Source organism: Anthonomus grandis, chromosome 12, assembly GCF_022605725.1.
Source record: "Anthonomus grandis grandis chromosome 12, icAntGran1.3, whole genome shotgun sequence".
Lineage (NCBI taxonomy): Eukaryota > Metazoa > Arthropoda > Insecta > Coleoptera > Curculionidae > Anthonomus > Anthonomus grandis.
In genome coordinates, this window is record NC_065557.1 from 26321109 (window position 1) to 26348451 (window position 27343).

Genomic DNA, 27343 nt, shown 5'->3' on the forward strand with positions numbered 1-27343 from the left:
CTTTTAAAAAAGTAGATTTTGTCTTTATTCTTTGTATTATAGTAAACTTAAGTAAATTTTGCTTACTACAATACGTCAAAACTTTTAAGAAAACGGGTTACAACTTAATTTACTTGTTTAATTGGGCAATTAAATGATTTGTTTCCATGATAACTAGTTGAACTTATTTTATTTTTATTTTATTTTATTTATTTACACCACATAAACAGATTACAAAATCCAATTATTTAGTGGGAAAAATATCATAATTACAGCTTAAAATTAACTATCCAAATACAAAACTAACGTAGAATGAATAAAGATAACAATTTAATGAACTTAAACTACAAAGTTTACATTTTTAATATTTCTAATGCTGCAGCTAAATATGTACACTGGCTCTGCACAGCATTATATACATCCCCAGCTCTGCGCAAGGGAGAAAATTTAGAAATATTAGTTCTGGCTCTTGTTGAGTAAAAGGTAGGAGGATTTCTTGTTAAGACCATTGGAAGGTGAAAGTTTAACATTCCCAACAAGTCTGGTGAGTCGTTCAAGTGGTTTACCAATTTATATAAAAACTGCAGATCAGCTGATTTACGTCGAACATTAAGCGGTCGTATGGAAAATCTGTCAAGTAAAGTTTGATGTGGAAAACCGATCTCCGGATACACATGTCACATTTAAACCAGAGATATTTCAAAAATTTTTGTTGGACATTTTTGATATCTTGAATATGACATTGATAAAAAGGAGACCAAACTTGCGAAGCATATTCAAGAATGGTTCTAACGAGCGAAAAATATAATGATTTTAACGTAAATATATTATTAAAATGCTGTGTATTTCGAATAATAAATCCCAAGATTGTATAGCTTTGGCTCACTATATCTGCAATATGTGGAACAAAAGATAGACTGGTATCGAATGTAATCCCCAAGTCCTTAAACACCTCTGATCTAGGAATAGGTACATTGTCTATAGAGTATTCGTAGTGTATGGGATTTTTCTTCAGGGTATATGAGATCACAGTGCACTTGGCAACATTAAGAGGGAGATTGTTGTTTTTACACCAGGTGTTTATGAGGCTAAAATCATTTTGAAGTACAAGGCAATCAGATATATTGTTGATTTTAAAATATTTTTTATTATCATCAGCAAACAATAGACTTTCCACTTTAAGATGCTTGGGCATATTATTAATAAATGAATCAAAAAATAGTGGCCCCAAAATTGAGCCCTGAGGTACCCCAGATTTGGAATTATTTTAACCAAGGTATGACCATAGCACTCAACATGCTGTATGCGTTTTGTTAAATAGGAAATAAAAAAATGATTTAACCGTGTGGAAAAGCCATAATATTGATCAAATTATTTATGAGAATGCTATGGTCAAGTCGGTCAAAAGCCAAAAGTCGGAAAAATCGGTGTATATCACGTCTACTTGAGAATTTGAGTTAATTGAGTCGGCAATAAATTCGGTTATAGTCACTAAATTCGTGGTAGTTGATCTACCCTTCATGAATCCATGTTGGCGAATATCAATTATATTTTTTATGCGTGGATAAAGTATAGAATGCAGAGTTCATTCAAAACACTTTGAAAAATTATTGATAATAGTTATAGACCGATAGTTTTCAATTTTATTTTTATCATTCTTTTTATGTACAGGAACAATTTTTGAAGCTTTCCATAAATCTGGAAATGCTTCTGATTTTAAAGACAAATTAAAAAGGACTGTTAGGGGCTTGGCAAGTACGTGTGCACAATCAGAAATAAAAAACGCTGGAATCTTATCTGGTCCCACAATCCACAATACTTTTAGGTTTGATTGTTTTTAAGGCACATAATACTCCTTTTTCTGTAAATACTGTTATGTTAATTGTGTCGGCATTACTATTGGTATTATTTTCCATATTAAGGGTATGTGTAGAACTGGTATATGAGCTTTGAAAGAATTTAGCAAATGCATCAGACATGGTCTGGGGTACAGTATTATTGCGTTGTGAATTAATTTCCAGAAACTATTGGGATCAGTAATCAAATTGTTTTCTAGTTGTGCACAGTAATTTGTGTATGAAAGTTTAATATTATTTTTTACCTGACAACGTAATTGTTTAAAGTTATTTAAATCTTCTCTTCTTCTCAATTCTGAAATTATTTTGAATTTTATCTCCAACATTTTTATATTTTATTAGTAAAGAGGGATGAAAAGGGTCTTCTTTAATTAAAAAATCATTACATCTTTCAGCTGTACAAACTTCAGATAAAGACTGGTTATGGCGTCCATAACCAGCAGCCGCGCTTGGTGATTTTGTACTAAGTTAAGTTGATTCCAACTAAAAAATCCATCATATTTAATATCTGTTTTAGTTTAGTACTTGGAAGAGAACCCTTCAGATAGAGGCTATATTCTGGCAAATTAAAATCCTCTAAAAGAATAATTCGTGAATTGTACAGGTAGACTAATGAAGAGAAATATTCGAAAATTGATTGATATATATCAGCACCAAGCCCAGGTGGTATATACATTAAAATTATATAAATTGAAGCACTTTTTAATAGTATTTTTATCTCTACAATTTCAAGTTTATTATTAAGATCATCTGGGAGATGCATTCTAATTATCGAAACGGCATATTCTTGTTTAATTGCTAACAGAACCCCACCGCCCCGATTCTGATTTCTCTTATCATAGTTTCTATCACACCGATAAACAAAATATTTCCAGTCCAAAATACTATTATTCAGCCAAGTTTCGCTAAGAGCGATAATATCAAACTCACTAGTAAGTACGGCGTTAAAGAAATCTTTAGTTTTCGATCGAAGACCCTTGGTATTTTGGTAATAAATCGAAAGGTTATTGTAAGAATGTTGGTGTTGAGAATCAACTAAGTCGGTACTATTTAAATCGTGTGAATGAGACAACACTGACGGAGAACCATAATAAGTAGAGGGGAGCTGGTGTGACGTTAATTGCTACAGAGAGGAACCGAGGATATTGGCTACGTATTTCTTATTAGCCTCCTGAAATGATTGGCAGACAGAATAATTCCAAACAGTGTGATTTATATCTATATCTAATTTATATTTATTCTTCAAAAAAGAACAATTACTGCATTTAAATTGATCTGACTTAGCTTTACAAGACTTAACATCATAAGACCCTATATTATTTTTGCAAAATTTTAGCGAGTGACCGAAATGATTACACTTAAAACATCGTGTGATATGCGTGGAATCATATACACCGCAATTATGCAAGCCAACAACGATTTTACCTTATCAACGTAACCAGGTAACCAGGATATCTTTTAAATTATTATTAACCTGAATTAGGTACTTAACTGTAAAATGTGGACGAAAAAGGTCACTGAAAGAAATCTTTATAAAAGAAATCATGCTATATCGGCTCACTATTATATTTTGTATTACATAATGCGCCGTGTAATGAAACTCATAGCCTTACAGGTAGGGTATAAAATGATATTTCAATTTGTAGATTAATGTATCGAGGTGCCTACTATGCAGATGTAGCTTGTTATCAGCGTTGCATTGAACTTTGGCGACGTGTCCTGAAAATTCGCATAGAAAAAGATACCGTCTTGTATACAGACACCTGCTTTGCTGCACAAGCGCTTGTGAAACTGATGGTGGACTATAATATAAATTCAGCTTTAGACAATTTTGACAATACGGATAGGCGATTCCATGACATAGTCGAAACTTTTATTCTACTTGCAACAAGTCTTTTAGAAATGAGGCCATTGATGTTGATCCGTCCCCAATATAAGAGACAACTAGACTTTTTTGAGAAGATTTTGAGGTAAGTCCATTCTTAGTCTATGAGCCGATAAATACAGTTTGTTCAATCTATGGTTACGATATAATGGCACATTGCTCACTCACTAATAAATAAATATTGGCTCTGCTGTGCGCTTATACCAAAATTTTTAATAAAAGTTCTTATTTGCACTATTAATATCAATGCCATTCATGGAAATTATCTCCAATATACGAGTATATTTATATTTAGATGCCTGTATTCTTTAAAATAATTAATCGCAATTTCGATATATATTTCGTATATTCCATCTACGATGTACAAAAAACACGTGGAATGACGGTGCAAGCCATATAAAACAGTTCAAATTGAACAAACATTTTTTTAATAATAGTTTTATAAATTTAGTAGATAGCTTAGAAACTTTTATGCAGATCGTGTTATCGTGAGCTATGTATTACCCAACATAATAGCAACATTGCTTGGTTGCGGTTGCAGGCGGCGGAATTTTTCGGTTTTATTTTTTGAACCGGGAGTCAGCAGACCTCACTTTGCTGTGTACTGCACGTTGCATTAATAATTTTTGAGCGTTATTTTCGTGTTTTTTTCACTATGGCTGTTTATACCCCTTCCGAAAGAGTTTAACTAATTAAATGGTTTTATGGAGGCAATTCGGCAGTACAATGTAGAGATTTGTTTTCAGTGACATTTGAGAATAGACCGATTCCTTGTGCAAAAACGGTTTTAAATGTGGTTACAAATTTTGAGACATCTTTTTGTCTTCAAGATTGTAAAAAATGCCACACAAAACGTCAAGAACCACCTGTTGAAGTGGTCCAGGATATAGAACGGCGGGAAGAAATGGTTTGCAGTACCCTAGAGCTTGATTCGACACGGTCCACTAGAAGTGTTGAAGACGAACTAGGAGTGAGCAATAAAACTGTTGCTCATATCTGGAAAAAATATGGGTACAAATGTTTCAAGTATTCAAAAACTCAGGAAATATTTCCTGAAGACCAGTGGCGAAGAATGGAATTTTGTGAAACCATGATGGAAAAGGCAATTAAAAACGAATATTTTTTAAAAAATATTTTGTTTTTTGATGAATCTTCTTTTCCTTTCAAACACAATCCTTCCATTGTTCGTTATTGGTCTCAGGAAAACGAGCACAGAAGTTTTCAGTTTCGTACCCAGTATCCTCAGAAATTGAATGTTTGAGCAGGTATTTTGGGCGACAATGTTATAGGGCCATTTTTTATTGATGGCACTTTAAACGCCCAAAAGTACCTTGAGTTGCTGCAAAACCAATTTCTTCCTGCCATTCAAATCCTACCTGATGTAGAGCTGGGATCGGTTTATTTTCAGCAAGATGGCTGTCCTGCTCATAACGCGGCTAGGGTAAAAGAATTTTTAACAAATACTTTTTCTAACCGCCTTATTAGTGGGACTGGCGATATTAAATGACCTCCTAGATCTCCAGATTTGTCTCCAAATGACTTTTATCTGTGGGGTTACCTTAAGCAGACCATTTACAAGCATGAATTTAGTAGGCCAACAAATTTAGAGGAGTTGCGAAATAAAATTGTCGGTGCCAATTCCATTTTACCTGAAACTCTTTTGGAGGTGCGAAATGGCTTTTACGATAGGTTAAGTTTTTGTTTAGCGAAAGAAGGCGGTTTATTTGAGCCTTTTATTTAAAAAATGATATATTGTTAAGTTTGTTTATTACAGTTTTATTTTTGATTTTTTATTATATTTTTATCAGAGTTGATATTTTATTTTTTATTAGAATAACGCTTTAATTTTCATTGTGCAAAACACAGCATATTAAACATTTTAAGATTACAATTCTATGCGGGTTTTACACATTGACATGTCTGTAAAACCCGCATTAGAATAAATATTTTAAAAATGCCTGAATTTTCGCGTAATATTTTGGGACATTTTGTCGCGAAACGACACAGCTCTCACGAAAGTCAGATGTTTACTAATCCCGTCCTCGGGCCGGCCGGGGCGGTGCTCTGTCGCAGGCACGCGCGACGTTGCAAAATTTCGCCTCTATGCGGTTTCCTATAAGCAAAGATAATACTACTACGGGAAGATAAACCATACAATGTTAAAATTTTGATACCCCCGATGGACTTTGGCTCCCGCGAGCCGATGTGCATCGAGAGAGCGTTAAACAGCGTTGCCGCGACACATGTTCGTCGAATGTAATTCTTGCCCGTGCGTCGCCGTCGCCCTATCATCGCATATCGGTGCCCTACTATGCGTGTGCCATAACTACTTCGATGAATAGAATTTTATTGTTTTTCTTGCTTCGGTTTTATGCGGTTACTGCTTTTTGGGTTTATTTTTTAAAAATTGGTGTTCCATTGTGTTTTAAAGTAAGCAAGTATACGATGTCAGGCAAGGTATGCCAATACTTTAATTGTAGAGCAAACAGAAGACGAGATAAAGTAAAGTTATTTACATTTCCCTATAAAAACGCTGAATTATGTGAACGTTGGATTATCAACTCTGGTAAGTAAAAAAGACAAACATTTTTACCACATAGGTAGATTTTAATTTTTTTTTTAAATGATAAATACATATTTATAAGAGAAACAAAACAAGATTTATATACACATACCTATAATTTTTATCTAGGAAACCTAGGTACCTACAAAAATAAAATTATCTTTAAAAGTCAACTTTAAAAACAATTGCTCTCTGATGAAATTACTAAATTAGTTCAAAGCTCATTTTTAGCATTTAAACAACATTTCGAAACTTTTAAGTCCGCAGAATTCGTATGTCAAAAAAATTAAAGAGTAACTACTGATTTTAAACAATAACTAATTGGGCAATAAAGATGATCCATGTTATAACCACAAGACATTTCTAATTGAATATTTAGTTATCACAAACATTTTTAAATTTTGCAAGTGGTACAAATGTCCAAAAAAAACACACACTCAAAAACTTACAGAATAAATAAGTATCATGTGATTAAAATCTTAGATGTCAATACAGTTTTCCAAATAGTTTTTGTAATTTTTTTTGTTGTTTAAAATTAATAACTTTAGGAGAGGTCCCGACGGCGACGTCCAGACACCTTTTGGGCTAATATAGTAATTCGTATTTTCTTAGACTTTTTAGTAAATGTCCACCGAGACATCTAGTGTTGAGTATTTGCATAAAACTATTTAATATCTTTCTAAAAGCATAGAAACTCTAGAAAAAACTATACTACTCTTGTATTAACATTTTTATTTTTGATGGTTAAACTAGTGTTCTATAAAAGTGCAGTTAAGTTGTTAAATAATAATTCAAGTAGGTTTTGCACAGGAGTAGGTATTCATCATTAAAAGGGTATATATTACATTCATATCAACAGTTTTTATTTTTGGTTTTAATTTTTAACTAAAAAAAAATTAACTAAAACTATTTTTAATAATTATTTTTTAACCAAAAACCGAGCCAAAAACTTTATTCTAAATTTCTTTTTTTGGCGATTAATATTAAAATAAACTAATATAATTTAATCAGATAAAATAACTTAACTGCCTAAATTTAGCCGTTAGTTTTACTTAATAAAAATTATAAAATACATACCCCATAACGACACTTTTTTCTGTTAAATATTTATAGGTAACTACTAAGCCTATTCATTTCAAAATATCAAAATTTATGTATGTTTATACTAATTTTTTTTTGTAAAATCTTTCTATCAATCCTACCTCATAAGTAAAAACCCGAGTGTTACTATTTTGTTTGATTACATTTTAAAACTAAAATTAATTATTTCGTAACTTATTTGTAAGAATTGGCAACGTTGTGCACAGCTAAGTGGCTCGTTTCGCTCTCGCGGCGGATTCTGCGAGGGTTGCCGTCTTATTACATTTGCAGTTAAGGGAGCATTGATATCTCCGGACCGATTCAAAACGCCTCACTTAAATGAACCATCTTTTCGTAGTAGTATTATCTTTGCTATAAGTAACGAACGAAAATACGATCTGTATAGCCCTGACTAGTACTTGAAAGAGAAAGCGTGGGAAAATATACAAGCGGTAAGGTCTCCAAATATTTCTCGTGAGGTAATTTTTTTTAATAATTTTTATAAGTAACATCAAAACAACATTATATCTATATTTAAAGTTAGCAGAAGTTTGAGAACAGATCTCAGATTCTTAAATGAACCTCAGTTGATGTTGTTTGTTATATCTGCTGAAAAATATTTAAAGATAGTATTGTAGCATATTCAATAATAGTTATTATAAAAATGCTTAGTGATAATGTTCAGAAAAAAATATATACATATGCGCCTAGTTCCTCTGTTTGAACCCTCTTATTAGGTATGAAGCCGGGTGAAACCGAATGTAGAAAAAAGTATATAAAGAACAAAAGTGTAGGAATAAAATCTATAAAATCAGATTACTAATCTACTAGAGATACTCTTCTATTTTTTTTAAGAAGCAAATACTTCCATCTCTTTATTGTCAATGTCTAAAATATTCTTTAAAAGTTTTTTTCCAGCCATCGTACTTCTTAAGAAACACTTAATTCTTTTTAAAGTTGAAAAATATCCTTCAAACTCTCGAGTTGTCATTACACTAGTACAAATAATTCTATGGATATTTTTTGACTGAACTTGATGCAGTATTTCAAATTGTGAAGTTATATGATGGAGGCCTTTTAAAAATAAATTAAAATCAACTCCATTTGACGACCATATTGTTTTATCTTTACTTTCTTGTTTATTTTTTCCATACATTCAAGGAACATTTACATAGGTACTACCGTTGATTTTATTTGTAAATTGGGAGTGGAACGAGCTAATTTCAACTTTTTCTTCAAGGACGGTGGCCTTTTTTCTAAAATATATTTGATATTATTCATTATTGATATTATTTTGGAAAAACGAAAAATTATGATAACATGTTAAATTAAAGAAATATTTATCTAAATTAAATGTTTGACACCGTTAACAATATGACAATAATCAAGGCGATTTAAAAATTCTTTTTGAACGTTGTCAATGACATCTGGACTTATATTTCTAATTTCCTGGCGTATTTGTTCTTTTATATCTTCTAAAGTCGCTGGTTTAGTGACATACACTTTACTTTTTAAGTATCCCAATAAGAAGTAATCGAGAGGAGTTAAATCTGGCGATCTGGGTGGTCATTCAATGAACCCTCGTCTACCTATCCAACGATTTGGAAAAACTTCATCTAGATAATTGCATAAGGTGGCGGGGCTCCATCTTGCTGAAAAAAAAAAGAATGACGTTGGTGCATATCGGGTTCTTCCAAATCCGAATACAAAGTTATCAGAGCGAGGATAAAATCATTTTGAAGAAAGTCTAAATATCTCTCACCAGTGAGAGTGTCATCAAAAAATGAAGGTACTAAAACTCTTGCTTTCACTATACCGCACCACAAATTGACTTTTTGAGGGTGTTGTGTATAACATTCTGTGAACCAATGAGGGTTTTTGGTCGTCCAGCATCGACAATTCTGTCTGTTCACATCTCACATTCTGGCCGTGTAGAGTAAACGTTGCTTCGTCAGAAAATATTATCCGTTGTACAAAATTATTGTTATGATTACATAATTGCTGCATTTGCTCACAAAATTCATTTCGGCGATCAAAATCATCTTCCAATAGCTCATGAAGTAAGTAAAATCTACAACCAACAAAATAACTTTAATTATTTTTGATTTGTCTGTTTAGGAGAAACAGCCAAAAATCTTTACAAAAAATTTGTCTTTTTTTTATTGCTTCGTATTCATAAGTATTCCAGCCAAAATTAATTAAGGATTACAAATAGGGGAAGTCTTTATCTCCAAGAAAAATGCATGTAGGTCACTTAGGTAAATGTATTATGCATTTCGGCTGTGTAAACAGCCATCATCAGATACAGAACATTACAAAAAACAAATACGTTCACCAAATAAACCAAAAAATTACCCGTTATCGGGAAAAAAAAACAACAAGGTGATTGTTGTTGAGACATGAACCATCGCAACCTATAAATTTTACAGTCTATAGGGCCTCAATTGATTAGAACCCTTTTCAAATCAATGACACCATATTAAACATGGTCCTTCGAGCCGGATAGTGCCCCTTTTCTAAATTACTTGTATTAATTTCAAAAAAAAAACTTTAGACGATTTTCTGTACTTTAGTTTGCTCACCATATATACTTTGAGTGCTACTTCTTGAGTACGATTTATAGTTTTACTATTAATTTGCATAATTTGAAATACGATTTTGCCTAAAACTTTCGAAAGTTATACTATAAAATTATTATAACCTTTATTTTTACATTTTTACATAATTGCTACTACTGATATTAGAAAACTGTTTCCACTAACCGGGCAATCTATATTTGCTTTTATTTGGTTGCATAACCAGTTCAGCTCTACTCTACTATACTTTATACAAATATAATATATAAAATAATATATATTATATATATACTACTTCTTTCGGCCGCTCCGAGATCAGCTAAAATTGCATTCCGTTGCTAAAGGCAGGTTTTTTTTTTTTTTTTTTGGTGAAGAATTTTATTATTTATGTTTCTTTACCAGGGATTCGCGGAAAGTGATACTTTTAAGTGACCTGTTTTTTTTCTTTTTTGCTTTTCGTTAAGGTGGAGCCTTTTTTATTTTCTATTTATTTCATTCTACGCTTATAGCACAGGGATTCATAAAAGAGGTAACATTTTTACTCTGAGATTTTTGGCTTTGGAGTGATTTTGGGGTTTACAAAAAAAAACCTTACCATGACTTCTTCAGCAAATGATAAGATTTTAAAATCAAAAGCCTTAAGGCAAAGTGCAATATCCCAACTCTTTTTAGTGAAAGAGGCTGCGGCATTAGCTCTTGTTGATTCATCGAAATTACTTTCTTTTAAAATATGTTATAGAACCTTGGCAAAAATTAAGAAGGATTTCGAGAAACACCATAATTCCATACTCACTTTACTTGTGGCTTCTCCTGACGAGATTAAGGTTGAGGAAAAAATAGGTTTAGATTTTGTTAAACGTTGCCATGAAATTGATACTATTTTTTATCAACTTTTTGAATTGCCGCTGGAGGAAAATGGTGTCCTGGATACTTCTATTCGCCCTGTTGGCCCTACTTTGCAATACTCTCACGAGATTGATCATTTGCCTCGGCTCGATATACCTACTTTTAATAGAGATATAACTACATTTCCCACATTTCATCAAAGCTTTGCTATTATGGTCCATTCCAAACGTAATTTAAGTAATATCGCGAAGTTTAATTTTTTATTAGATGCTCTAAAGGGACAACGTCGTGATCTCATTGCTGATATTTTAATCACTAATGAAAATTATCCTATTGCATACAACACCATAATAGAAAGATACAGTAATAGACGCCTTCAGGCTTTTACTTACTGGAAATTAATTGAAGAATGCCCGCGCATGTCTTCGGATAGTGCCTTTTCTTTAAGAAATTTGTTAGATACTTTTAACAAAAATTTATGTGCTCTTCAAAATTTAAATTTTGAAACTGATCAATGGGATTTTGTTCTTGCTTAATAGATTAGATCCTTTAACAAGAAAAGCCTTTGAACAGTCTCACGCGTCTAATGACGTACCGAAATATGAGGCAGTCAAGCATTTTTTAAAAAAGCAATGCATTGCACTTGAGTCAATTTTATACGAATCTAACTCTCAAGAAAATTCTAAACCCTCAATTTCTAGACAAAATTTCTCAAATAATAATTTTCGTAATTCACAAAACTCCTTTAATGTAAATAAACCAAAATACCGTTCTGCTTTATTCATAAACAGCCAGAAATCAAATTTTAATTCTATGTTTTCTTTGCAAAGGCTCTCACATAATTTATAGATGCCCGTCATTCCTTTCTAAAACAACAAGGGATCGATTTGATTTCATAAAAACCCAAAAGGCTTGTGTAAATTGTCTTGCAAATGCTCACACTGTAAGTCGGTGCACATCTGAAAAACGGTGTCGCAATCGCAATCAAGAGCATCATACCTTACTGTGTTTTAAATCAAACAATGAAAAGTTTAACGTTAATAAGAATTTAAATTCAAATTTGCCGGTCGAGGCAACTAGGAATCTTGAAAGTCGAATGCCATCTACTTCTAAAGCTTCTACTGTGGGCATGCTAATAAATGATCAGGAAGTTTTGCTTGCTACTGTGTTAGTAAAAATTAAAGATGCCTTTAATCAATGGCATACCTTTAGAGCCATTCTTGACGGTGGAGCTCAGTCCAGTTTTATTTCTAAAAATTGTGATAATAAATTACATTTATCCAAATTTAATATATCTATGTCCCTGCATGATCTTAATTCTATGTATGCTACTGCCAAAACGGGCGTGCATTGTATAATTTCATCAATTTACAATTCAAGTCATACCCTTTCACTTGATGCCATTATTTTGGATAAAATATGTGACGATTTACCTTCTGTTTCCTTTTCAAAAGATTTTAACTTTACTTTTCCTTCGAATTTGCAATTGGCGGACCCTTACTTTTATAAAAAATCTCAAATCGATCTTTTGCTTGGAAATGATATTTTTCCATATATTTTACAAGATGGTAAAATTGATTTCGGTCCAGATAAGCCAGGATGCATTAAAACTTACTTTGGGTGGACTATAACTGGCAAAACTTCCTATGAAAAACCAAATAAGACTATAAATATGTTTTTTACCACATTTAGTACTAATAATTTAAATCAAACATTCAATCAACAAATTTTTGGCAAATTGAAGAAGTATCAGAGATTCATGCCTAATCTAAGGATGATGAATATTGTGAAAACTATTTTTTAAACACAACTTACAGAACCGAATCGGGACGTTACGTAGTTTTTTTGCCTTTTAAAATAACAGCCCCTGATTTTGGTGGTACTTACGATGTAGCTTTACGTAGATTTTTATCTCTTGAAAAACGGTTCTTACAAGACAAAGACTTTCATGCATCTTGCTCAGGCGTAATTAAAGATTATTTAGATAATAATCACTTACAAGAAGTTACTAAACCCTTTTGTTCCGAAATTTCTAATTATTTTTATATAAGTCACCATGCAGTTTTTAAAAAGGATTCGACAAGTACAACCCTGCGTGTAGTTTTCGACGCTAGCAGTTGTGCCAGCAATAAATTATCTTTGAATAAAGCTTTGTATACGGGACCAAAATTGCAACAAGATTTACTTAGTATTTTGCTTAATTTTAGATTGCATAAATATACCTTTACTTGTGACTTAAAACAAATATTCAGAAATATTTTACTGAATCCGAAGGATCGTAATTACCAGAGAATTCTTTGGCGTTTTTCTCCCAATCAGCCTATTTTACACTACCAATTGGATACTGTTACTTTTGGAGTAGTTTGCAGCCCATTTTTAGCCATACGCAGCCTTCTTATGTTAGCAGATGATTATAAAGATCTTCCTTTAGCGTCAGACATTCTTAAATCATCAAGTTACGCGGATGATTTAAACGGGGGTGGAAGTAGCCCTGAGGAATTAATTGCTATAAAAAATCAATTGGTTGAACTTTTGTCTAGGGGTGGGTTCGAGGCACGGAAATGGGCCAGTAACTGTCCTTTGCTACTTAAAACTTTACCTAAAACACATGTTGCCCAAGACATTTCGTTCGATCAGGAAGAAAATATAACTTTAAAAATTTTGGGCCTAAAATGGAATCCTATTCGAGATTCATTTTTCTATAATGTCGTTATTGATGATACGGGATATACAAAACGTACTCTACTCAGTCACTGTGCTAGGGTGTTTTACCCTTGTGGCTATCTTACCCCTATTACAATTTCTATTAAATTACTAATAAAATCTCTTTGGATTGCTGGTATTGATTGGGACGAAAGACCACCCTCTGACATTATTACTAAATGGAATAAGTTTAACACGGAATTAAATAATTTGCATTTGGTTGAAATTCCACGTCAAGTAGATGTTACTGAGTCTAAATCACACGAATTGTTTGGTTTTTGCGATGCGTCAGAACGTGCTTATTGTGCTGTCGTATATATTCGTGTATTTTTCTCCCGAGAATTTCTATAGAAAACCTACCTTGTCTGTGCCAAATCTAAAGTAAGCCCTCTAAAGGTAGTAACTTTTGCGCGACTTGAGTTACTTGGCGCTGTTTTGCTTAGCAAATTAATGCATTATGTTTTGAATATTTTCTCACATAAAATTAAATTTACCAACATATTTTCATTTACTGATAGTTCCGTTGCCTTGATTAAAAGTTCTCCTCACCATTGGCAAACGTTTGTAAGCAACCGCGTTTCTTATATTCAAGAAAAGTTGCCACCCGAATATTGGCACCATGTTCCCTCTGAACTGAATCCAGCCGACTGTGGAAGTAGAGGCTTATGTGTCTCTGAGCTCGCAGATTTTTCTCTTTGGTGGAACGGGCCTGGTTTTTTATTACAAAACAGAGAGGAATAGTCATTTACAAAATTTGAAATTCCTAGTATCGATTCTTTTAATTTTGAGAAGAGAAAGACTGTTTTAAATACTTTGATAACACAGCAATCTCCTCATTTTATTGAATCTTTAATTGATAAATATAATTCCTTGCCAAAGATTAAAAGAATTGTAGCTTATGTTTTGCGGGCTTCTAAGAATTGCGAGTCCTTTAAAATTAAAGTGACAGTTTTAAATACTTCTTATCTTACTTTATCAGAATTAAATAATGCTCTTTACTTACTTATAAAATTCATCCAAAATCTCTATTTTGCTGAAGAGATTACATTGCTTAGAAATAATAAACGTATTTTGAAAAGTCTTCAGAAATTAAGACCTTTTTTAGATAAAGAGGGCTACTTGAGGGTTGGTGGTAGACTCCATAACTCCGATTTGTTGTACGATAAAAGATTTCCCTTGCTTTACTAGGTAATTGTAAATTTACGTCCTTACTTATAAATGAATTACATCTTAATTACTTACATTGTGGTATACAAACCGCATTAAATTTGCTATTTCAAAACTACTGGATAATCTCAGCAAAGAGAATAGTTCGTAAAGTAATCCATAAATGTCATATGTTGTTGGAAGGTTAACCCGAAACCATATCAACCCCCTATGGGTAATTTACCTAAGTTCAGGGTATCCGCAAATTCCAAAGCTTTTATTAACTGCGGCCTGGACTTGTGTGGACCGTTTCCAATTACTATTGGCCGATTAAGGGGTGCTAAAGTGCATAAAGCATACGTATGCTTATTTATTTGCACTAGTACAAAGGCTGTTCATTTGGAGTTGCTATCGGACCTTAGTGCAGAGGCTTTTTTGGCGGGACTTCGCAGATTTGTTGCACGGCGCGGAAAAGTACTTAACTTATATTCAGATTGCGGCACAAATTTTATTGCTAGTGAAAAATACTTACGTCAGATATTTTTAAAATCTGCCGAAGTTGAACCTATTACGTGGTATTTTAATGAATATCTACATATTTTGCAACAAAGGGTCAAATGGCATAATGCAATAGGTAGAGTAGAGCCGGGTACTATGGTAGCTATTAAAGACGATAATTCGGCGCCTTTACACTGGATTCTTGGTCGAATCGCGGAAGTTACTTTGGGCAAGGATGGGGTTCCTAGAGTGGCAACAGTACGGACAGCCAAAGGTATACTTAAAAGACCTTTGGTAAAATTATGTCCACTTCCAAACCAATAATTTATTTATTGTTTCATGAAACCCCTTGGTTTTCATGGGCGCGGGAATGTTCTGTTCTTGTCGTCACCTCAATTTCACTTTCTTGATTAGTTGAATACTTAGTTTGATTTAGTTTAGTTCTATAAGTTATATTCTAAGTGCATTTAAAGTATCGCTTCTTGCTATTAATATTTTTTTGTTTTACATAATGAATGTTGAGATTTGCCTTATTTCCTCGCCTCTCCCTATAATATTTCCTTACTTGCTATTCTTTACTTTTACTACAAACCTGGTACATACCCAAATAATACGTCACACGCAAGTACCGAAAAGACTGACGCGGGGAATCGAGGTGAAAAACACTCGGTACTAGATCGTCTTACTGTTAATAACCATTTTTACGACCAGTGTTCGCGCGGCCTTCCGCAAAAACCTCCTGTGTTATCCTGATCCTGACTGACCCCTAGGTAAGTCTTTTTACTTTTAATTTAATTCAATTACTTTTATATTTTTCGTGCTAAGTCAGCAGGCTGTGGTGTATAACCATCCAAAGTTACATGAACCATCGCAACCTATAAATTTTACAGTCTATAGGGCCTCAATTAATTAGAACCCTTTTCTAATCAATGGCACCCTATTAAACAACCACTTTTCACTTAAACCACTGTCGTCTCACTCTCACTACTTTTACTTCTGTAGATAGTTGAAATTTAAAGTTAACTTCCGGAGACATGTGTCAGCTACCTCAGAAACCGTAAATAACACTAAGAGGAAGGCATCTTCATTGTTTGGAAAAATTTATACATGTATCTTCAATTACGGCTGTTGATTTCAGAAAATAATTTGATAAAAAACCACAGCGCAACACATAAAATGTTTGTTGCACCAATAGTATCGTGTTTCTGTTAAATATTTTACTTTTAGAGCGCTTTGTCAACAAAGTGTTTCATTCTTTAGAAATTAAAGCAATTTTGTTAACTATATGTGTGATAAAGTTACCAAAATACCAAAAAATACAGAGAGCCAATATTTACTCACTTCAAAATTGAAATATGATTTAATATAAGATCGTGTAAATTAAAACAAAACTAATATTCGAGGACTATTCAGACACACCAGTCACATCTCAGTTCTGTTCCGTCAAATAGTCTCAATTCCTATAATTTAATTAAAACCAACAAATTCACACTCTTCCGTCAACGTCACCAATCCAGTCTGTTTTTCAGTCTTCGTTAAGTCATAATTTGAATTTGTCGTCGAGTATGTATTACTTGTGTAATCGTCGTAACCTTTCTTTACTTTTTTACTGCGATATAGTTTATTTTGACAGTTGAAAAACTTTTATTATTTCTAAAAAAATTCAAAAACTTTATACCTCCCAGGTCACATATAACCCCCTAAATTATTATAAATTTAAAACTTAAACTATAAATGATCTTTTTAACTAATGAGGGTTCATAGTCTCTTTATTAACTGAGTTTTTGAAATTTTATTTTTTTTTTAATTTTGATATGGTTGACCTACCATCAGCCATTAATCTTCTTGTAGATTAAAAGAAATAAAATACTAATATATATAGAATATTTTTAAAAAGCGTTGGAAAAAATGCCGAAGATACATATTTTTAAGCTTATAAATTACACTTTTCTAAACATTAAGTGCGCCAACTTTGCCATCATTTAAAGAACCCTATACAGTACTGACGTGTGAAAAACATAAAATACACTACAACTCTTTTGCGATAACTATATTTCATCATTTAAGCATTCTTTTACCAAGGCAGAGAAAACGATGAAATCGAATTTTCATAACAGAATTAATCTAACAGATTCAGATTATTTATTAGTGTACATATCTATATACAAAAATTCTTACACCTTCACAAGTAAATATTAGTATTTAAGTATCATCAGATGCACAACTACGTCACCCATTGTGACGTAACTGCAAAAACTGATGATTGAACAAACTGGTAAAGTTAAACTACATATTTTGTTGGTACTGTTTTCAGTTGTACCTTAAGCGCATATACCGGATGACACAGACAAAAGGGAACACTTAATAGCTTTTTTACTTTTCAAGATAAACAATTGAAATTTGGTATAGCGATAGAAGCTAGTTATAAGAGCATCTTTTGGCATATTCTATTATTTTCCATCACTTCCGGTTTAACAGGAAGTGACACTAACTTTCTTATTTTAAATGGGACACTTGGTATATTTTTACGTATTTCGATAAAAAATAATATTCTAAAAAAATAATACTGTATTTTCCACTCTTTGTTTTATATTCATAGAAAAAATCACTTTTGTAAATTTTAAAATAGGGTGCGTTGAAAGTTTTAATTTTTAATCAAGTAGTTTTCTTTAATAGTTTTCGTTACATTTTATGACTTAAATCTTTCACATGCTTATTTAAAATGTCTAAACCGCTAAAACTAGTCTAAATTTTTGTAGAGAACACATTATTGGAAACAACCACTTTTAAAATGCGGTTTCTTTTTTCCAATAATTTGATATGATTATTTTTTAAATCGGTTAATAAATAAGTCCATAAGAAGAAAAAAACTAAGTCACATAAATAAACGCATTTCATCAATAAAAATAGCATAGCTTTGATTGCTTGAATAGGCTGCATTTTGACGCGTTCTTCAATTATTTTTCAATTGACATAATACATGACATCTTGTCAAGCGCAATTATTATTTGTTATTTAAATAAATTTGCTAATATTTGATATGTTTACCAATAAAGAAAAAGTTTATATGCCGCACGCTATATTCCCGCGCATACGTACTTTCATAAGACAAGGTGGTGGTCGTTTTTTCTGTTTGTTTACCTATGTTATGTTGGGTAAATATTAAATAAAATATGTAATATTAAGATACTGAAAAAATATTGCATTGAAAAATTTGTTCGTTTTTGTAAATTTGTTTTTTCTTCTTATCGGCTTATTTTTCAATTAATATAAGTAATAAAAGAGTATAAAAAAAGGTAGCAAATATAGTATCATTGTTTTAAGAATATTATTTTCTATCGAAAAACGTAATAATATACCAAGTGTCCTATTTAAAATAAGAAAGTTATTGTCACTTCCTGTTAAACCGGAAGTGGTGAAAACAATAGAATATCTCAAAAGATGCTCTTCTAACTATTCTATGGATATACCAAATGTCATTTGTTTATCTTGAAAAGTAAAAAAAGTTATTAAGTGTTCCCTTTCTTCTGTGTCACCCGGTATATATATTTTTCTTTTGTCTAGGAGCATAACTCACTTGATCTACCTCATGGTAGAAACCGCCCAAACCGAAGCCAATAAGGATTTTGTAGACAAAATTCTCGTAGATGTACTCGTCACTGAACCTAAATGTATTGTAGCAGGAGATTCTATTTTACACCTTTGCGTGTCTCGTTATAACACTATAAAATCCAGTTACTTCTTAGACCAGGAACCAATTATGATATTTCCTTGCCAAAAGGTGCTTAAGAAACTACTGGAGTGTGGGGCAGATATTAATGCTAAGAACAATAGCGGTCGCACGCCGTTACATGTGGCAACAATGCCCTATAATTACTCCCCAGAGTTAGCTAAATTCTTGCTAGACCATGGAGCTCACCTGGATCTGCCAGATCATTCAGGCGATACACCTCTTCATGCCATATGTCGGGTAGTTCAGATTGTTGAACATCACAGTATGGAAGATCTGTCACTTGTTAACTATACAAATTTAAAATGCATGTGCGCTACCAAGATAGTAAAGTACAAAATAAATTTTAAGAATCAGTTGCCCAAAACTTTAGAGCATTTTGTAAAATCTCATTTACCTTAGGCCTAATCTTATATACGTATTTATTAAAAATTTGTTAGTGTTTAATAATTTTTATTTTTTTGTTTGTTTTAAAACACTCTATGTGACATTATCTGGATTCTGGAAAATTTCTTTTTTAGGCAACACAAAGATTAAAAGCAATTTAGTGGTTTCTATCGCTAGAGAACATTAATGAATAACATAGAAACAACATTTTATTTAAACCAAAATCCACTAAAGCAGGATCTCGAGTCTTTTACAAGAGCGGCCTCTCAAGATGGTTTCTATTTTTGGTTTAGAAATGGTCTGAGATATCGTTAAATTTTGCATAATAATTTAGTGTTTTTATAAACATTTTAATATAATTTAAAATGTTTATTCAGAAGTTTATTAAATTTTTAGATTGCTTTAAACCATTCCAATATGAGCATACAATGAAATTTCAAACGTTACTGGCTTAAAATTGATAAAAATGTTTATACCATTTTTAATCAAATAGCGAAAGAATTGTAGAGAATAATTTCATAAATGTTATCGGTCAAATTTTGTAAAATCTAATGGTACCAAGTTACGTAATAAAAAAACTTGTCTGGTTATGACTAAGACTTTCTCAAATAGGACTCGAATTTTCCGCTATGGTTTACTTTTTATTAAGAATCAAATATTTAGTTAAAAAGTCATATATACGCAGAGTGAATCTCCCGAAGCGTATCGATTGATTGTGGGAAAACTATAATTGAGAAAAATCTCAAAATTTAACATTATACTAAAGTTGATGGAGGCACGTCGTCTAAAATATTTTCAAGATGGCGACACTTTTGGTTATACCTGAAATAGGTGTCAACTTCGTTATTTTAAATGCAACGCCCTATATTTATTAAATTTTTGGATTTTACATCCGAATCTAAATAATTTGATGTATGATCTCCTATATCTAAGTCTAACCGTCTTTGACATATTTAAGGTTTTACGTTATAAATGACGTTTGCCGTCCAATAATTACCATAATTATCTATTTTTCCCTTTTATCCTATTTTTATCCTTTTATCCTATATTTTTTAGAATTGCTTGTGGAGGAGAATCTATTTTAATAGACTATATGAAATTTCGATGATTCACAAGGGGTCAAGACAGAAGAATATAAATTGGTGATACAATAATGCCCCTATCCCCCCTTGTCATTTGCAATTTGTCAATAATAAATCATGTCGCACAGTGGGTCAAAGGTACTGTGTAAATTTCAAATATTATCTATCCCAATCAGAACTACTTATATCTCGTAAATTATGGGAAAAAATACAAAAAATATATTTTTTAAATAAGTAATAAAAAGTAAGTAAATTTATATATAATATTTATATTTATAGGGTTACACAAAAAAAATTGCGTTTAATGCTGGAAAATACGTATAAATTTATTTTAATACGATGACTGCTATTATAAGATCCAACAACTGTTGTCTGGTGGCAGAAATTTGTATATTATATTCCTACCTAACTACTGATATTAACATATGTATATTAAACAAATCAAGCATTTTTTTGACCAAAGAAGAGAAAAAAGTAAACTCAAAGTCCAAGTCTCATAAATCAGCGTCTATTAAAGGTTACGCGTTTCGCCGCATTAGTGCATCATCAGAGCTAACTAAAACTATCAAAATTAAATTATACGGAAGAGAACGCTAATTAACAGAAAAGATATACCTATCGAAATACAAAAAACCCACACTGACTCACACTAACGTAAATAAAAAAATTAAAATAAAATACGTTTACACCATCGTGTATCGTTATTGACTAAAATATGGAATTTAAAACGCCAAATATCACATCCAGTATATTTTATACATATTATCTTACAAGGAATGAAAACAAATACAATTATGAAAGGACAAAAAAATATAAAAAAAGGTTTTTTTTTTTTAATGTTTTGATTTAATAGGGATCGAACCAGAGACCATTGGATCCGAAGTCCGAAGCATATACCTTGTCGCCAAACCGGAGTAACGATGTAGTGTACCAATAATTACATTATATGAGACAAAATTAAAATTTTATTGGAGATTATTGAAAATGAGATTAGGTTCGAGATTAAAGATATCATTGACACAATTTAATATTGGGCTTCTCTTAGCTCTTGTAATCTCCAGCTTTTCGAGGAGATCTAGTTTTTTACCTTTTCCACACTCATGTAATATAGTTACATCACCCGACACCGAAAAGTTATGAACAGTCGATAAAAGATGATTTGTAAAGGCTGACTTTGTTTCTTTCATATCGGTGTTTTTACAATTGTTGAAAAGACTCATATGTTCTTTCACCCTAGTGGAAATTCTTCTACCAGACTGATCAACATACACAGCAGAACACTCACCACAATTCAAAGAATACACCCCAGATTTTAAAGTTTGCTCCATTTTATCCTTCGTGTTTATCAAGTGTTTTTTTAAAGTGTTTGCAGTTTCAAAAGCTATTGAAGGATTAAGATTATTTTTAAAGAGTTTTGCAAGTTGGAGAGATATTGAACCAAAAAATGTTAAAGATCTGAATTTGTTTAAAAAAATCTTACACTCCAAGTCTTAAAAGATTTAAAGACTTGGAGTGTAAGATGTGGTAGGAGAATTTATATATATTCATGTATACGAAAAAAAGTTTATTTATGGTAGAAAGTGGAAAACCGTTATTAACTACAAGCTGCTTTATTATGTTAAATTCTTTATAAAAAGATTCCTTGGATAGAGGAAGGGTGAACATAACAAAGAGTTAAATGAAGCAAACTTGTGGGTATGTGGTGAGTTAGAAGTGAATTGTATGTTGTTGTCAGTTCTGGATGGTTTCCTGTATATATCGAATTCGATTTTATTATTATTCCTTATTAACAAAAGGTCTAAGAAAGGTAAACTTTTGTTGTGCTCCTTTTCTAAGGTAAATGAAATTCTACCATGTAGACCGTTTGTAAAATTTAAGAAGGTGGACAATTGATCGTCATTGCCTCCCCAATCAATACAAATGTCATCCACATATCGTTTAAACGCTAATGGGTGGAATGCATAAAAAGTAGTATATGCTAATGCTTTAAGTATGTACTACATTTCTAAAGTTTATATTTTTATAGTCTTTTTTGTCGATCGTAATGCGAATTAATTTTCATCAATAAACATACGCAATCAGAACATTTTCAAAGTCGCTTTTCTCGTAAATGGTACGCTCTATCAAATTGAACTAAGAGTACTATACTATTGTACATTTCTAAAGTTTACTCTTATTGATGTAGCTATTCCTAAAAATAACAACTCTCCTTCCTAAGTATGAATACTTAGAATACTTAGAAATGAATGAAAAGATTGTTAAGTCCTGTGATCGAGAACACCAGATAAGAAGACAATGGGAAATGAGAGAAGTGCGGACAATGCCATTTATTGTGTCAACAACAGGAGTAATATCAAAGAGCTTGATCGCAGATATAAAACTGCGCAACCTTAAGGATAGCATCTCTAAGCTAATGCAGAAGTCGACGCTATTATCCACATCTTGAATCGTCAGAAAGTTCATTAGAAACGTAGATAACGTCAACTAGTTTAAGAAATATATCATGTAATTTAGTCGAAGTAAGTAGACTAAAACTTACTCTATTAATTACAAACTTATACAAATAGACGAGAAATACCAAAAGTCAATGAATAAACCGAGAACAAAAAAGTAGGGCTCGAACTCTATGAGAAGGGTACAGGGAGATGCGATCTTTAAATGTAACACAGATTAGCATAATATTTAATATACTTATTTGGCAGGTAATGTAAACTTCGTTGTGCTTCCTTGTAATCTGGCGGATGTACATAAATAAATAGGGCTTATGAGGCACAGAGTATAAATATTACTTCAAAAGTGTTAAACATTGTAGTATTTACGCCATAGTGTAATATATAACATACAGACATATATACACGGTAATTGATGGTTTATGGTACCTTAGACGTTTACGGAGAACAGAAAATAGATTTTTTTTTGAAAATTTGGCATCATTTATTCTCGTCCAGAATTTTTTGCATAGAATAATAAGTTAGGCCTAAATCATCTGCTGCACTCCGGATGAAATTTGCACACATTTTCTTTTATTAATTTCTTGTAAATTGGGGTATATTTCGTTAAACTTTCTGCATGTTCTTGCTACAGTTTTGTCACATTGCCCATGAGTAATAATAGATTCATCAAAACTTCATTTGAATAACTATTTCTTTCCATTTTAATGAATTTTTAGGTCACTATTTAAAAAAAAACATCCAAGCCTATTTACTATTATTCATCTAAATGTAACTGTCAAACATCAATAGCATTGTTGCGTTATGACTTTTCATGGCCACCTAAAGCAAATATGTCAAAATATTCCGATTTTTACAGAAAATTGCTTTTTGTTTCAGAAACCGAACTATTTAGATATGGGAACATAATACCTCGATAGAAGGAGATTTCAATTTTCTTTTAGAATATGTTATAATATACAGTGTGTTCGGTTTAAAAAAATAAACATATCACAATTTTTGTATCTAGCGGTAAAATCACTAATTTTGAACAACCCTGTATAACAGTCCTATGGTTGGAACCTTTGGCGTGATGCTCAAATTACGAGACAGTTTTACCACTAACCAAAACTCTTTATTTTTACTCTCGATACGTTTTTCGCTAACGATGTTAGCATCTTCGGGAGATTAAAAATCGAAGATTAAAACTAAACTAAAACTACTTACAAAACTTCTTATGTAACTAATAGAGCGGAATAAGCAATGAAGCATGGCCAAAGAAATCTTAAACACTAACTAAACTATATAATTGACTATAAGGGATTGAATCTTTATCCCTGTTAAGAATGTTTATTTGATTTTTGAATATTGCTAAACTTTCGTTTGCATCTAATTTTCTATTGTTATTAACTGGCTTAAGTAATTTTAAGTTGTCTATCCCTACAAACTGAGCAGTATTTAAAACATGTTCAGCCACACTTGACTTTTCAACTATTCCATATTTCACATGAGCTACATGTTCTTTAAATCTGACATTAATTGATCTTCTGGTTTGTCCTATGTACTTTTTATCACAATCGTCGCAATTAATCTCAGAGATTCCAGACTTTTCATTGGCCTTTATTTTATCTTTTGGGTTTCCTTAACTTGTCCGAACTTTGATAGACCATTCTTAGACCTAAGTCTTTGAAAACCCTATCAAAGCCTCTCGTCAAGATAGGATCGTATGGTCAAAGTTTACTGAATAAAATACAAGTTGCTTCACTCGGCGAAAAACCTTTTATATTTCGATCTCAGAGGCAGGCCGCCGAGCTCCTCGCCGACTGGGAATTAGCAAAAAATGTAAAGGGGAATTCTGGTAAAAAATCGAGTTTCGTCTAATTCGAACTGTAGGGGAAGACGGAGTACGATTTTATAATAACTTTGTTATCTGGCATTAAATTATTATTTAATGTACCTACTTGGGAAAAATATGTAAATTGATAATACTATAAATTATTTGTTTTTATAGCCACCAAACTAAATCAATTTTACATTATCAAAGTTTACGTAATTCAAGAACTAAATGGTTAAATTTTTTTGTTAATAATTAGGTACTTAGGTATCTTATTAAAGGTGGTTTTGGTACGACTGGTTTCATTAGGATTTATTTTTAAATCAAAGTCAAAAGTTTGTGTGAAAAAAATGCATATATTACTGTTACTAAACTTAACAACTAAAGATAGACATAACTACTAAGTAATGACATGTTTGAAATTTAAATGATTGATTACTACACTTTTTGACGTTTTTGTTATTTTGTCAGACTAATAATGCCATTACCAAAGACATTATAAGTAATAAACGTAATGTTTCATTCATAACCAGCCCAAAAATGTGGAATTTTATTGTTTTAAAATTAGTAGTGAGAGAGAAAAGGATGGAGAAAGTGTTGTTAGTACCCCTGGCAACAATGCATATTTTCTCTAAACACAAAATACGCCCTTAGACTCAATAATTTAAAGCGTTTATTTGTTTTAATTCCTTGGCAACATCGCTCGGGATTCATTCATTCATAATTTTTGACAGAACTCGAAAAATAGTAAAACGTGCGTAAGACTGTAGCGCAACGTTGCCGAAGTGACTAAATTTTTTAATGCTCCAAGATATTTTTGTTTTGACTGCTGCTTTTATTAATATTTTTGCTTTTAAATTAAGTCGATTTTTCTATGAATTTTATTAATTTTCGATTAGTTCTTTTTCATTATAAGCTCAGGTATGTTTCCGACTCAAATAACCTTTAAAAGGTATTACATTTTTTAATACTTAAAAAGCGGATAAATAGCTCTGGCAAAAGTGCAATATTGTAAAAGAAGGACAAAAGATTGAGAGGAAAATATATTTTGTCATTTTAAAATGTAAACAATGTTGCCTCTTAATCTGGATTTATACAGACAAATAAAGTAAAATAAGAAATAAAATAAAAATAAAATAAGAGTTAAATGTACAAAAGTTCCATAAACGCATTTATATAGCAAAATAATATAAGAATAAAATAAGAAGTTGACCAAAATCCAACTTTCATATTTTATTTTATGTGAAAACGAAACTGCGCACGTTATTTTGGTCACAACACACCCTCTCAAGACAGAAAGGTACTATAACCTGGCATGAAATTGGTTACCCTTATTTCTTATTTGTTATTTTATTATATATATAAAAATATATTTTATAAATATATTTTTATTTTTCGGACATCTAAATAACATCAAAACACTTCCACGCTTTGTAAAACAACTGTCTACCGAACAATAAGTCGACATTTTAATATAATAGATTATAATAATTAATTTGCCAGTCCACTGAGTCCACCCGGTGCAACTAGTAATAAAACGCTCGCACATCAAAACGATTTAAGCTCTACTGTGTAACCCAACAGATTCGATTGTTGGAGCGTCGCCCGGCAAATGAAGTGAGGGGCGGTGAATAGGTAATTCGGCGCGTGGAGCTCAGTGAAGCAACTTTTATTTTATTCAGTAAACTTTGGTATGGTAGAGTTTTTAAGATTAACTTTAAACCTATGTCTTCTAATCAGCTTATCCATAATCTCATCGTCATAACCATTGACCCTAGCGATTGTTTTAATTGTTGTCTTTTCTTTATTAAATCTGCTATTACTTAGAGAAAATGAGACCAAACGATGTACCAAGAAATGCATGCTAGCCATTTTATGTTGAAAACAGTAGTTAGAGGTAACACTAGTTATGTATCTAAAAGTATTTGTTTCTGTTTTATAAATATCAAATTCTAACTTATTATTATTTTTGATGACAAGAGTATCTAGGAATCGAAGTTGGTTATTTATTTCTTATGCAAAGGTAAATTTGATAGATGAAAAACAGTTATTGAGTTGAAGAAATAATCCATTCTCGCAGTGGAATTATTAGACAATATAATTTTGAAAATGTTGGGTTCGCAAAGTTGTAACTTGAATTTTTCTGACGAGGAAATAAGATTTTTGCCGTCATTTAATGCTGTCTTAACCTGCGAAATCATTTTTGATAAAGGGTTTTTAGAAATCTTTTTATATGGAGCATTTTCAATAAGATCATCAACTCGTTTAAAATATTCTGGTTTGTCTAAAATAACAACTTTGTTTCCCTTGTCAACTTTGAAATAGAAACAATCTTTTTCTCTCAGTCGTTTAACAATATCAGAACCCGATGTGTTTTTTGATTTAGTAAGATTCTTTGTAATTTGGTTGTGAATCGTTTCTCTAGCAAAACCTTCCGAAGATTCTGGCAAGTACTGAATTGATGATTCAACACTTACTACAATCTCCTCCAGGTTATTTTTGCAATTTGAAACTGGTGCGAAGTTTAGACCCTTATTGAGAACATCAAGTTTTTTTCTCATTAAATGACTGAAAGGATTGTTTTTTAAACGATAATAATGGGGCGCAAACATGTTTTAGTTGTAATTTGAACTGTATAACGTAGAACAAAATTTTTTAGGGAAAACTAATGTACAGGGTGGCCAAATAAGAATGAGAGGTACTGTATCTGGGAAACTATTCATCGTAGAAGCTTGCGATAAAAAAATTT

General features: G+C 31.8%; 1 protein-coding gene and 1 long non-coding RNA gene across 6 annotated transcripts in view; one reads left to right on the top strand and one right to left on the bottom strand.

Moving 5' to 3' along the window:
• The window catches only part of LOC126743045 (protein fem-1 homolog CG6966), a 97329-nt gene that overhangs the window by 31864 nt on the left and 38122 nt on the right, over positions 1–27343 (top strand). For 4 of the 5 annotated variants that reach the window (XR_007662762.1, XR_007662763.1, XM_050449975.1 and 1 more), the window contains exon 4: positions 3482–3805. Coding sequence is in view for 3 of the 5 variants with exons in the window: in XM_050449975.1 (XP_050305932.1) it covers positions 3482–3805 (324 nt within the window). In the remaining 2 variants the exon portion in view is untranslated. Of the gene's footprint in view, positions 1–3481; positions 3806–18696; positions 19319–27343 lie in introns of those variants that run through there. The other variant, XM_050449974.1, reaches the window with a different exon arrangement.
• The window catches only part of LOC126743048 (uncharacterized), a 61837-nt gene that overhangs the window by 3546 nt on the left and 30948 nt on the right, over positions 1–27343 (bottom strand). The window lies entirely within an intron of this gene.